Genomic DNA, 14595 nt, shown 5'->3' with positions numbered 1-14595 from the left:
AATCGTTTTTAGAAACAATTCGACTGCCGGCCATTTAGTCATTTGAGTTCTGTGACCGGCTGCCGGTCATTTAGACACTTCGTTAAATTTAACACACCTAGCGAGGTGGTTTTACTAAACAAAACTTAAACAAATGGCGGGTTTGTTGTCCAATTTTTTCGCACAGCAAAGAAAAGCTTGTAGACATGAGCGTAAAAGCTCTTCCATCGAGGAATACACTGAAATACCAAAACGTGCCGCGACTGACACGGGACCTGGTTTAGTAAATAGAGGCTTTTGACTATCACGTGATGGCAGCCATGACATGACATGGCTGGTCTAATCTGGTCAGTACATGAGAAAGTTACTGCGTCCTGTCATGGCTGCGGCCGTCATATACAGGATTTTCAATACCAGCTTGAGTAAGCGGCAAAGCGTTACAAATAGGCGGAAGCGAGCGAATCTTTCCGCGTTTTTCCTAAATTTTGGGCATTTTAATGAAAATAGGCGGCGAGTTCACGTAAAATATCCGGCGAGATTCGCCGGTTGCCGGCTTCTATTGAAAACTCTACATCATGGAGGTTTATTCCTGCGTCCTAGCAGGCCTCCTATAGGCGTAGTGTACTAATATACTGTCAATCCTGAATCCTAGGCCTAGTATATTATATCTCCAAAACTATATAGGAGTCAAATTGTAACTAGAACGAAGGTATATACATTATTGCGCACATATTTCTGTAGAGAATTAGTTATACATTGACCGACAGCTCACCAGATTTGGTCGGCGGCAGACTCGTACCCAGTCGCTTCTCTTCTCTTATTGATCTCACGCTGTGGTTGATGGGAAAGAGTGAGTTCGCGATGGGAAGGAAGAAAGAGAAAAGCGCCTTTAAAAAGGGTTAGACTGGGTACGAGTCTCAGAGTAGCATTTAAAAATATAATATACATCCCAGTTTCCCGTTTTCATGGTGTCTCGCACTGACAACAGTGACGCAGGGACTAATGTTAAAGAAAGATGGCGGAAACTCAAAGAAAAGAAGTTATTATTAAAATGAAGTAAACATTTTATCGACAGCTAAACTAGAAGACATTTTCAAACCAAAACTTAAAAAAGAAAAGCAAATTAAAAACAAATTAAAATATGGGTTTCCTGTGACATGTAAGGTCAAAGGAAACTGGGCTCTACAAAGAATTTGGCGGGAAACTTGACACGTGATATCGAATTCAAGATGGCGGATGTAGAAGACATGGAAACAGAGACAATGATTCCCGAAAAGAAGAGTAAAATATCTTCCAAATCTTCTGATATGGAGGTGGATTCTGATAAGGCTAAGGATAATACCGCCGGACCTATTCGAAAGAAGCCTTCAAAAGGTTTTGAATTACCTTGGTAAGCTCTTAAAGATGTTGAAAAATACTTGCTGAAGCAATGTTTTCAGTCTTGATCGTATTTTTGTCAAAAGTATTTCCATTAATTTTATTCAACTTCAATAGCAAAACCAACTAGCTTGTTCTTTAATAGCATCATTCCATTTGTTTCACTAGGGTAGAGAGGTATCGCCCCACCAAAATGAATGAAATCGTTGGGAATGAAGAAACTGTCAGCAGATTGCAGGTACTGTAACCTTTATCATAATGGTACAAATGTACTAATTAAAAGTATATGTATTTCCAATTTATTTGTTGTAACAGTCTTTGTATATCTGCCTTATTGCCTTTTCCCTTAATATGGGAGCTCTGAGCAGATTATATTTAAATATTATTATGGCATCAGCAGATTTTCTTGGGTTAAATATAAGCTAGCTAACATGTGGTGACATAGATTGGTAACCATTGATTGCTAACTTAGCTTCAAATATCAATGTCAATCGATTATTGAATGTTCAATTACATATCAATTTTTCAATCTTTATCAATTGATATTGATTGATATCAATTTTAATTGATCATTGATTTTATTGATTGAAGTCCTTGGTGTCAGCCCTAAGTGCCACGCAGGCATAGTGGATAATTATGAATGATGATGATTTTATTGATTGCTTACACCAAGATCTTGTGCAATCCCTGATATAAACATGGTACACAGCCAGTGGCATGTGTTATTAATATCAATTATTATAACAGTCTGTATTCATTTATTTATTAGGTTTTTGCCCAGCAAGGAAATGTACCTAACATTATCATTGCTGTAAGTATCTTTTTTCAATCTTATCACACTGAATTTCTACACTTTCTATTATTTTTGGGAAGCATGGGTGGCGTAGCAGTGAGAGCACTCGCCTCTCATCAATGCGACCTGGGTTCGAGTCCCGACGAGCTCGGTGTTGTATGTGAGTTGAGTTGGTTCTCTCCTGTGCTTTTAGGGTTCTCCAGGTTCTCCAGCTTTCCTCCTTCCGTGAAAACCAACTACAAAATTCTAATTCGATCCTAGGAGATATACACGATAGAGCTAACCTCAATATCTCCTTTCACACTTACTGATGCAAATAGATTAGTGTTTTTTTATAATATACATATAATTTATACACTGCACACTGCTTTTGAGTGGCATACCATGAAATATTCCATGAGTCACTTGCATTTTCCAGTACACACAAGCCTTCAGGCACATGTGGCAACCAGAAAATTTTATAATTTAAAAAATCAATTTATCTTAAGATATCACAGAGTTTTTATCATGTTTTGAAATAATAGTAGAAGACCATAAACTATGTAGGCAGAAAGTCCTGGCAGGGTTTCCATTGAGTTTTGAATTAATAGGAGAAGATTATGGCTAGTTTAAGTTGAGAAATTTTGCTCAATTACCAGTGGATTCTTTGTTCCCAGAGCCTTAATGAAAACCCTGGTATCATAATAATTATTAATGCTATCAATATTGTCAGGGTCCGCCTGGCTCGGGCAAAACAACAAGTATATTATGTTTAGCAAGAGCTTTGCTTGGCACTTCATTTAAAGATGCTGTACTGGAACTTAATGCCTCTAATGACAGGTAAGAGTTAATACAGATAGATTTATAAATTTTTGTAAAGGTCTAAGTATAGCTTTTGCAGCATGGTGCAAGATAAAAGCGTTCCAGAACCCGTTTATCATGTCTTTCGGTAGAAATACCTAAAGAAATATTTGTGCCGTGTGCAGTTTTCAAGTATTGTAATTTATGTTCAGGGGTATTGATGTAGTAAGAAACAAGATCAAAATGTTTGCACAACAAAAAGTTACTCTACCTAAAGGAAGACACAAGATCATTATCCTTGATGAAGCAGACAGGTGAGCCCAGTTTCAGAGCTAAGAAATCCTTTTTTCCCAGATACAATACACTTTTCCCAAATTCGCTTGAGTGACTTGCAAAACAATGACTCCAAACCAAAGTTAGACTTGATAAAATACAATAAATGTACTGTCAGTATGAACACATCAAGACAGTCCAACCTTGACTTGAAGCCGTCACTTATAGTAGCTAGCTTTTTTGTCTTTTAAAGATAAGTAGAGTAAGTGTACATGTATGACTGTTCATTTGTTTTATGCTATATTACCCAAAAATTACAAGTTAGAGCCCTCAACACAGTAAATTAATAAACTGCTTATTTGTTTTTGTTATAAAGTAAAATATCATCAATTGTAAACTGTCATCTGGAATACCATATATCTTGTTTGTTGTTGTTTTTAAGTATGACTGATGGAGCTCAACAAGCACTTAGAAGAACAATGGAGATTTACTCCAAGACTACAAGATTTGCCCTGGCTTGTAATACCTCAGAAAAAATCATAGGTAAGCCAATGTAAGCTTCTACCCAGTCACTTCTTTTACTTGCGCTGTTGTTGATGGGAAGGATTTAGTGAGTTTGCAGTGTATCAGGGAAGGAAGTAAGAGCCAAAAGCTTTTTTAGGCATTTCTAGTCTTCCCATTTTCCATTGAGAGTAGAAAAAATGAAACTTTGATGACTAGGTATGAATGTGGGAGAATACACTACTATTGACCTTTATCCTACACCCCATTAAAAATATCAATCAAAATGCAGGAAAGGTGTCATTTATTTAGTAGTATTCCATCGTTTCTTCCCATCATACATTGCAGTCTAGGCATATTTTCAATGTGTGGTGGTGGGTACTAATCTCTCACCAACACACTATTCACGTGTGAGTAGAGTTACTGTACATCATTCGTGTTTCTCTCCTGTGCTTTAAGAATGTGCATAAGCCCAATAGTGTGTTGCATTTGTCATAACAAATTCCTAACTTTTCTCATGGTTTCTATTCTAGAGGCCATTCAATCTAGGTGTGCTATATTACGTTATACCAAGCTAACAGACAGTCAGGTGCTAACCAGATTACTAGAAATATGTGACAAAGAAGAGGTAATAATTGTTTTATATTGCTAATGACCATCTTATTACTAAATTTTGCTTTTATTCTGGGTGGCATAGTGGTGGGAACACTAGCCTTCCTCCATGGTGACCCAGGTTCAATTCCTGAATTGAGTCATATGCGATTAGAGTATAGAATAGATGTTTGTTTTGCAGTAAGTATGGGAAGGAAATTTCTGGGGGGGGGGGGGGGGGGGGGCAACCAATGAAGGGTGTCCACTTAATAAGGGGTCTGCTGATAGGCAACACTTAATACTGTAATATTTGATTGTATGATTTGATGCAGGTTCCTAAAACAGATGATGGACTAGAGGCAATCATATTCACAGCTCAGGGTGACATGAGACAGGTAGATATACATGTATTGTACCTTCTGTCATATATACTGTACCATAGCTAAAATACATAATGAAACATTAAAAAGGAAAGACTGGAATTTTGAAAATCCTATGAAATGTAGTCTCCATCCTAGCTGTTGTTAGTGTCACTCGCTTAGTGGTTAAAGACAGCTGAGAGGAAGACTATGAAATGTAGACTAGACTTTCACAAAGTTTGCTGCTCTCTGTGTATCTTTACTCGCACAAAACTCCATCGTTTGCATGGATAAAAACTTAGTGCTTGAGACAAAAGGACTTGGGGCAGCAAATTTTATTTTATAAACTTCGCCACAAGGGCAGGGAAACCAAATCTATTAGCCATTCCTAGTTTGAGGAAAAGATTGCATTGAGTTGATATTGCAGTGCATTATGTGAGTGCTTTGGGGGACATTTCTGAGACGGCATCTATTTCGTCCCCTAAACAGTCTCACAATGCACAGCTAATGTGAGTGACTCAACCATGTCTTTTGCTCAATCTCAGAATGGAAGTTCATGTGGAACGGAACCATTTTGGATTGTCTTTTTTTCCTTGTGTTTCAGGCTATCAACAATCTACAGTCAACATTCTATGGTTTTGGTGTAATAAACAGTGATAATGTATTCAAGGTTGGTTTGATATTGTATTTACAATGAACCCTTGATTCTTTGCTTCCAGTATTTGTTATTTTGAAGTAAACTGGAAGCACGGGTTGAGTAGTGGTGAGAATGCTAGCCTTTCATCAAATATAAGTTGTTTGTTTTCCTTAATAGACCATTTCACAGATCCCGCAGCTCAACCTCAGCCTCGTCAACGTGTAATATATTCTTTAGGAATTGCCTACAACCTGTGAAATTTTTAAGTGTTTCAATTGTTCGTTGATGTGTAAATTCCTTTCATTACTGCAGACTGTAGTCTAATTCTAAAGAATAATTACACACTGACAAGGCTGAGGTTGAGTAACTGGATCCATGAAATGGCCTATTCTTCGAGAATTATTGGTATTATGGGTGGCGTATGCTGCTAACGCGACGTCTTTCACCGCTATGAGTCCAGTAGGTCAGGTCGCTGATTCGAGCCCTGCGGTCGTCACATTTGAATTGAGTTTCTTTGATGTGTTGTTTTTCTCTGGGTTCTCCGGTTTCCTCCCTCCGTAAAAATCAACATGTGAGTTAAACGCTGTGTGCATAGAACATGAATGTAGTGGTAGTGTGTGTGTGTGAAAAAGTGTAGCTTGGGAGTAACACTTTCCCATTTCAAACTACATGTCATTACCTGGAGTATCATTTCTTTGTTTAACGGTTGCACACGAGAAGACACATGAATAGAGACACAACTCAAACAAAAAAACTTAAGAGAATGACACGTGGTCTGAAATTGAAAAGCATTACACCCAAGCTGAAGAGAGTAATAGAACCACTAGACACTTAAATAAAGATATATTTTACAAAGGGATTATATGTTTCTATACACTTATGATGACGTTACATATCTTAGTATCTAGACCACCCTTCCCTTGTTTGAATGTAAAAGGATCTTAAATTGTTCCCAGGTCTGTGATGAGCCTCACCCTCTCCTCATCAAAGAAATGTTAAAGTCTTGTTCGAATGGCGACATAGACGAGGCCTACAAGACGTTGTCTCATCTCTGGAACATGGGCTACTCACCCCAAGATATCATAGCCAACATCTTCCGTGTCTGCAAGACCATGCAGTTGGCTGAGTACGTAAAACTGGAGTTTATAAAGGTATGAAGACAATTTAACATTCAAAACAGAAGGTCGCCTGTTGAAATCCCACCTGGAGCTCGGACTTTTTTCCAAGGAAAATTTGCTAAATGAAAAAACATTCACATCTTTGACAACTTTCTAGGTTACAAAAACGACTTATTTAAGTCGTCCATTCACACTTGCAGTAAAATCCCGATAACAGACCTAATCGGCTAACGTGTTGCTATAAACGTTTCCACCCAATTCAAACCACATGGGACTAAGTTTTATTGTTTGTTATATTTTGTTCGTTATATTTTGGTTTCACAGTTGAATTCGTAGAGACAAACGCTTCAATTCCCAGAAGGTTTGAATTGGGTGGTAACGTACATAGCAACACGTTAGCCGATTAGGTCTATTCAATAATAACGTTCAAGGGGCATACAGAAAGGTTCGAGTTATCTGGAGATAGGAACAAATGACTGGAAATTATGGGAAAAAACGGTGTTTTGTTTAAGAACATGCGTAATAGGTAAATTACGAGCCTTACGAGGGCCAATGGGCCTTTCACAACTTCAAGTCGGTTAAAAAATGAGCCAGCTCAACTAGAAACCGTGGACAGCTGTTTCGGCTTGTATTACATGCTTCATATCTATTCGTACGATGTGCAATCAGGTTTATTACGGAGAAAGGTTGAAAAAAGGAGCAATATTCTTGGAGTGCAACCATATGATTCAAAATCCTGTGATATATAAACAACAATGAAACAGCCGCTATAGTTTTTTTGTTGATCTAACAAGAGAAGCTAATGAGGAATGCTTTGTTTTTGTTACTAACATGGTGGTTATGACGTAACATGCACCGCCCTAGAAATATGGAGAAGAAAGTCTGGTTGCTTACTATCAATCACGTGACGTTTTGGAGTTGACTGGGGTGCAAACAAGCTGTTGACTGGGGGGGCAACTAGCGGATGCTAAGTCAAAACATATCAAAATAAGTCCTCAAACTATTGTATTTGACTATTTTCCCGACATCAAACCAGAAAACAAGAGATCAAAACAACCTCCAGGATTCTACAAGCCATCAAAAAAGAGCTATTACCGGAAGTGACGTCTATTGATAGCAACCTATTGTATCTCCTCCATCATTGACCTTTAAAAACATAATAATGACGAGTGTTGGCTAGGCCTTGATTTAACTCAGTTTTCAAGGGTTCTTGTCCGCAAAACCTAACACGCGGTTAAATCCCAATCCAACAATACATTAGCCGTCTCCTGACTAGAGAATGTTTCAGAGTATCGATTAAGAGCAATTTCGTACGACGGAAATGTTTAATTCAAAATATTCGTAAATAGACGAGTATTTTCATGTATTTTTTCATGTTAATAATTTTTCGTGTATTTTTTTTCCATGCATATTTTCGTGTATTTTTTTTTTTTTTGCTAATGGTATAGGTAACGAACACATATATATTACAATCCAAAAAATTTTGAAATCCTTGGACTTTGAATTACCCGGAAAATTGTCCAGAAACATGCGCATACATTGCCATTTTTTGCCTACCATCCATCACATCTTTATTATGGAAAAGAGTCCTAGTACTTTGAACTTCCAGGAAATTGGATACTTGGACATATGCGCATACTTTAGCACTTTTACCTACCAACGATTCCAACCCCCCACCCCCACCCCTCAAAAAGAACCTCTGGATTTTGGAAAATGTTTAGAATCCTAGTTCCTTGAACATTTAAATACTGGATACACGCGAAACAATGCGCATGCATTGCCTCTGGTTCGTGGGAAAAGTCTTAAATCCTAGTGCTTTGAACTTTCAGGAAATTGGATACACGCACATGCGTATTGTCGAAGGTGTGGACTCGCTGTTGCAGATGTCAGGACTGCTTGCTCGACTGTGTAAAAAGGTAGACGCTTAACACTTCTACGGATAACAGACAAAGACATAAAAGACATAACACTCCAGAGGGCACTCGGGGATGAGGTAAAATATACTGTTGCTTACTCGGTCATAGGCTTGAAATGCTCGATACTGGGTCAAACGAAAAAATCTCAGTTGCATGGCACTTTTACAATAAACAGAATGGAAAGCAGGAGAGGACATTTTTTAATGCAACATGGATAGGGAGGGGAAGTGGGGTGGGGGCAGATTTCGTGTATGGGTTACAAAGCCAATAGTCCCCTTCACAGTTCCCTGCGCCATCTTGAAAGGTAGCCGTTCTTTTGTTAGGCGAGACGAACGGTGAGCTTGCAATGATAGAGACATGTGAACAATTGTCCAAGGTGTTAAAAAAGGTCTCTATCATTGCAAGCTCACCGTTCGTCTCGCTTCGATGCAAAGGCATGACTACTTTTCAAGATGACACAGGGAACTGTGAAGGGGACTATTCTACCGTCTTCCCTCTCGGAGACCCCTACGTTGTATAGCATATCTTGAAACAGGTAATAATCTACTAAAAGTTTTCTCAGGTTTGAGACGATTTCAGTATACTTCTGGATGTGAATGAGTATCGGGTAACCCCACCCCTCCCCCCACCCCACCCCTACTAAATCGGGTCCCATGATGAGGGTGACAGTGACAATGGTTTTGACCTCATCCCCTACATTGTAAGGCAGCAAATCTACCAACTGTATATTTAAAAAGGAGATTAAACAAATAAACTGTAAAGAGCTTCTTTTTAGATTCGATATAAATAGTCCCCTTCACAGTTCCCTGCGCCATTTTGAAAGGTAGCCATGCCTTTGCATCGAAGCGAGACGAACGGTGAATAATACATGTGAATAATTGTCCAAGGTGTTAAAAAAAGGTCTCTATCATTGCAAGCTCACCGTTCGTCTCTTCGGAGCAAAGGCACGGCTACCTTTTAAGATGGCGGAGGGAACTGTTAAAGCCGGAGACTATTCGATATAATTATGGCCCGCAATAATGGTTTTATAAAATGGTCTTATATAATGTAATGTTCGGCATGCATGGACACTTGATTTTTGTTGTAAATACGGCTTACTTCAAAACACTGCTCATAAATGTATATCGTGAACATCTGTTAGTACTTCATGTAAGACTACATAAAAATGACATTATTGGATTATTAATTATCGTTTATTGATTATAACGTCCTTAAACCCAAACCCAACCTTAAACTTCATTACGGAATAGTGCCATTTCATGTAGTCTTGCATGAAACTAAAAAGACAAATGTCGTCAACAGCCCCATAATTCAGCGCGCGCCCTACTCGTTACCAGTTTTCCGCGCAAGCTCTGTAAGGTTAATATTGCCCACAGGCAGCCCAAACAAGGTTCCTGTGTATGGTTTATAAGGGAATGTATGGGAGTTATGATAAAGTTACGAAAATAAAATGTTTCACTCAACAATTTGCTTCCAAACTTGTTTCAGTCGTTGCTTTTACTTTGTTCAGTCTTCTGGCGAAGTTTCAGCGCGATTTGAGGCTGTTCAGTGTTGTTTTTTTTTTCAAAATCCGCTCTTCTCTACCTAAATAATGGTGAAACATTTTATTTTCGTAACTTTATCATAACTCCCATACATTCCCTTATAAACCATACACAGGAACCTTGTTGGGGCTGCCTGTGTATTGCCCAGTATTGTTGCATCTGCTGATTCCTTTATGTCTGAGTTTCTTGAGCGTCACTAGTCAAGTGTTTGTGTTAATTTGAAGCCATTATTCATGAAACAACTTGATGAAGCAAGTCAAGTGAAATATAGGCCCATTCTATTGACCTTTGTTGCGATATTATCTAGTCATAGCTAATTAACTATGATCTAGTAAAAATATCACTCAAGCTGATACATGTATATATTATAGAACAGAAGATATTTCGCTTGCCTGCTGCTCGCTTTAGAGCCTTTCTTTTTTAGCCAACAAATATAGTATACCCTCTAGATAATATTTCAATACACGCTAAACCAATGTGTTAAACAGCCTATTGTTGTATTGAGTTATTGTGAGGCTTTTGCTAGCAATGTTGTTTTCTGCTTCAGCAACATTGCATGCAACAAATTGCGTTTGATTGCCAGCAACTTTGCGAGAGGTTATTTCAGGGCTCGATAAAATTTGAATGTTAAAAGATGTTCATTTATGGCGAAATTGCTGTCAATATTGAACTCACTTGTGGCTCCTTTCCGCTCGAAACCGCTGTTTTACGTCAGTCTAGATATTTCTTGGTTGTTTCTGGGGAAAAACCTTGCCTATTCTTGTCCTATTGTTTGCTTTTCTTTGTGAATCTAATACGGTATAGTCCATCGCCAGATGTTATCGAGTTTTGTCTGTTTAGAGTCTGTTATACAAGAGCAAGTTCGATGCTATTATTAAATTCAGGTTATTTTATTTAGTTTTCTTTGGGTGAATGAATTTTACCTTAATGTTTTGATGATGATGATGATGATAATAAAATGATGATGATGACGATGATAACGATTATAATAATGATGATGATGATAATGAAGACGACGATAATGATGATGATAATGATAATAATAACTGGTATGATTATAATGATGATAACGATAATAATAACTGGTATGATAATAATAATAATAACAATAATGGTGATGATGATAATGACGACGACGATAATGATGATGATGATAACGATAATAATAACTGGTATGATTATAATAAAAATAATAATGGTTATGATGATGATAATGACGACGACGATGATAATGATGATGATAGCGAGAAGTATAATAATAACTAGTATAATTATAATAATAATGGTGATGATGATGATGATGATAATAATGTTGATAATAGCATTCTATTAATAAAAAAACTACAGATATGTGGTTATTTATTTAATAATAAAAAACACTCGATCTATAAAATTTGGCCTAAATAATTTAAAAAGATACCCTAAAATTGAAACTCAATCCATTCAAAATTTTTTTTTTGCTTCAATAATATTTGTCAGGGCAACAATAGAATTCAGTCATCAATCAAAAAAACATTTTTCAAATCGTACCCAAACCATGTTATTGAATTGTCGCAAACTTGAATAAAAAAGTAATTCTCAAGTTCGTACGTCACTTCCCCAGCAGATGTTTCTACCGTAATGATAAACTGTAATTCAATCTAAATTTTCTTTCATAATTCTTATTCATAACTAAACCATTTCATGAGTATTGACTTCACAAAAGAAGATCTTCCGTGCTCTTTCCATGCGATTAAATTACAGCAAATCTTGCACTTCAGTTTTCGCTATTTTTTTATTCATTTTTTTTTTTCTTGTTGACATTTCCGACTTGTCTATAATCTTGGACTCTCCTCTTCGCGTCTTTTTGCTTCTCTGATAAGATAAAAAATCGACCCCTGCGTCGGTAATCATTTGGCAACTCTTTCGTGGTGCATTGATAATGATTGGTTGAAAAAGTCTTATCGTCACTGTTCATTAATGATTTTTACTCGTCGCATAAGGATTGGACCCGAGTGTAGGTGATAAAATACTGTAAAGATATATTAATTTCAAAGTGATCGTTGTGTGCGAAGGATGGATATTGTAGTCACTGTCAGTTGATTCGGTTATTCTTGAGTAGTATATTCGTCCATGTTCGCTTCGTGACTTATTTTTGCTTGATGATAATGTCAATACTGTGACAGCTTTAAAGACTTCAGTACAGCGGATTTTTTCGTGCGTCAATCACTTTCAAGAGGCACTGGACAGACATTGATAATATCACTGTTCAGAGGATGCGACTTGGTTGCCGTTTGAAACAGAAACGAAATCTTTTCTAGAGTGGGCAGTTTTATCAAGAGGGATTTTACTCTCCAAATCAACTGCTCTTTTAAAGGATACTTGAGATCGCTAGCTATTTTTGGAAATCATCAGAAGTTCATCGCCTGCAGCAAAAATGCAAGTACACTAGTCCCTGAACAAATATCATTTTTATTGAAATTCATAACTATTTGACAGTTCATTGGATTTCCGTTCTAACTTTCTACTCTCATGGTATACTTGAAGAAAAATTAATAATAAGATGAATCCGATCACAAATGTAGCAGCTAGCTGTACTCGCTTGAATCCTCTTTCAAGTCCTAACATCTCACTTCGAACAAGTCCTTGGCAGTCGCCTTTAATGGCTTATAAGTTCGGGAAAACTTTGTCAGTCCCAGGAAACGAGCCCCATCGCGGTGGCCATGGAGGCCGCAGGGGAAGTCATGATAAACGTGAACTATTCGCTTATCCAGACAAACCAGTAAAGAAAGACGAAGCCGTGAAGAAGAAGAAGAAGAAAAACCGATTCGAGATGAATAAACATGCAAATGATCAACCCCTAGAAAGGCATACTCCAAATACAAACCACGAAGAGAAAAAGAAAAAAAAGCTCAAAGATGTTGCAAAGGAAATAAAGACTAAAGAAAATAAATCTACCTCGAGAAAAACACAGAAAAACAAGAAAAACAAAGACTGTACTCTAATGTAAACAGAAAAAGTATTCGTCCATAATCTATATTTTATAGCATTCAAAAATTTCATAATAATAGGTAAAATCACACTACAAAAAGTAGATTTAAGATACATATTGCGATTGAAAACAGCTGCAAGCGAAACGCGTTCTAGGGGGATTTTCCTTGAAAAAAAATAGGAATAAAAAGCGACAGTATCGTCAAAAAAGAATATTAATCGAGATGATAAAATCTCTCAGCGGAATTTGTTTAGGCAATAAAAATCAGTCCTTCCTCTTTTTGAATTTATTTTCGCCTCATTTTCATTGAGTGTCGTACGTTGCATCTTAAAGGTAAACCTTCATGGAGTTTCGAGCGATCACGCGTCAGATTATAGCCCGGCCTTCGTTTTAAAATAGCCCAGTTTATAGCAGGGGCTTTTTCGAAACAAAGCAGCTGTGCGTTGATCTGAGTCTTAAAACCATTACCATAGAAAAATAATTTTGCATTAAGTCTGAAATTTAGAGGCTCTAACCTTAATAAAGCGTTACATAAAAGCAGCCCCAACAGGTCCCTTCAGGCAACTGAATATAAATATTGATAATTATAACTACACACTTGCTATATCATCGTTTTTGGATTTATAAAGATTCATTAAAACCTTAGCTTGAATAGAATGTAGTTTTATTTATTTATTTTATTTCTGTTTGTTTGTTTGTAAGATGCAAAATATTGTACGATAAGTAGAAGAGCAGCGGTTGTTCATGTTTCTCGATATTTGCTTGGGGAAATCACTTATTGTATAGACTGTATGCAAATTATACTGAGCGGGCCTTTGAAAGACGGGAAAAGTGTTGACTAACTCCATGTGTCTGTATGGCAGCTGCAAGATTTGAATTAACCTATAATGTAGACTTTCTTGGACAACAATAAAAGCTAAAAAAGCACAATCCATGGATTTACAGAATAGCGAAATCATAAGATCGTGATTTGAAATAAAGGTAATTAAGGCGAGAATTTCTCCTATTGTCGATCAAGCAGGATGGCAAAGGTGCTTAGAAAACTCATGTCTAGAAAAACCAAGGTTTTTAGACTCTTAAGAAGTAAATTTTCGACAGAATGTTTGACACATCATAGGTCTAGTTACTCGAGCTGGTCGATTAAGATATAAAAACGGAAATCATCAATTTGTAAATGCTATCTTAAGCCTTATCCTTTTTTTTTTTTTTTTTTTTTGCCATTAAAGTTAACAAATCAAAACACCAAGAAACAGTTTTCATTTTTAATCTTTTTTTAAAAGGTTTCCCACTTTCTTGGTACGTTTAATATTTGTTGATTTAGAAACGTCAGAAGATTAAGATCATCAAACGACAAACTAATTATGTAGAGCCGAAGAAATATAGTGGGGAAGTTCTCCATGACGACAGGAAGAATCGTTGATTACCCTCTTGGCTGATGACTAGTCTCCACAAGTGAATTGAATGGACGTCTTTTTCATTTATTCACATCACGTAAACGGACTTATGGAAAGGGGGAATGGTGCAAGTCTATGCAAAGGGGGGGGGGGGGGGGGGGGGGGGGGGGGGGGGGGACGTAATTCATGCTGGAAGTTTTCTTTTTCTTCTTTGAAAAAAAAAACGATACGAAAGGATCAAAACTTTATATTTTTTAAATCTTTAAAAAAACTTTATCTTATATTTTCTGCTTGTACAAATGAATGATAAACTGATACAAACCAACTATGACTAACTATCGAGTTCAATTTGTGTTTGTTTG

General features: G+C 37.0%; 1 protein-coding gene across 1 annotated transcript; it reads left to right on the top strand.

Annotated features, from left to right (window-relative positions):
- The first annotated feature begins 24 nt into the window (after window positions 1-24).
- Window positions 25-10358, top strand: LOC116295714 (replication factor C subunit 2). Its single transcript, XM_031703621.2, has 11 exons — window positions 25-1369; window positions 1525-1594; window positions 2126-2167; window positions 2862-2968; window positions 3142-3243; window positions 3645-3745; window positions 4237-4331; window positions 4627-4689; window positions 5258-5323; window positions 6247-6441; window positions 8238-10358. Exons 1-11 carry the CDS (start codon window positions 1209-1211, stop codon window positions 8334-8336), a joined length of 1101 nt encoding a protein of 366 aa, XP_031559481.1. The 5' UTR covers window positions 25-1208; the 3' UTR covers window positions 8337-10358.
- The last annotated feature ends 4237 nt before the right edge of the window (window positions 10359-14595 follow it).

Source organism: Actinia tenebrosa, unplaced genomic scaffold (genome assembly GCF_029948245.1).
Source record: "Actinia tenebrosa isolate PJP-AT-01 unplaced genomic scaffold, QUT_ActTen_1.0 PGA_scaffold1__47_contigs__length_23844297, whole genome shotgun sequence".
In the NCBI taxonomy this organism is placed as follows: domain Eukaryota; kingdom Metazoa; phylum Cnidaria; class Anthozoa; order Actiniaria; family Actiniidae; genus Actinia; species Actinia tenebrosa.
This window is presented reverse-complemented; position numbering and strand designations above follow the sequence as displayed.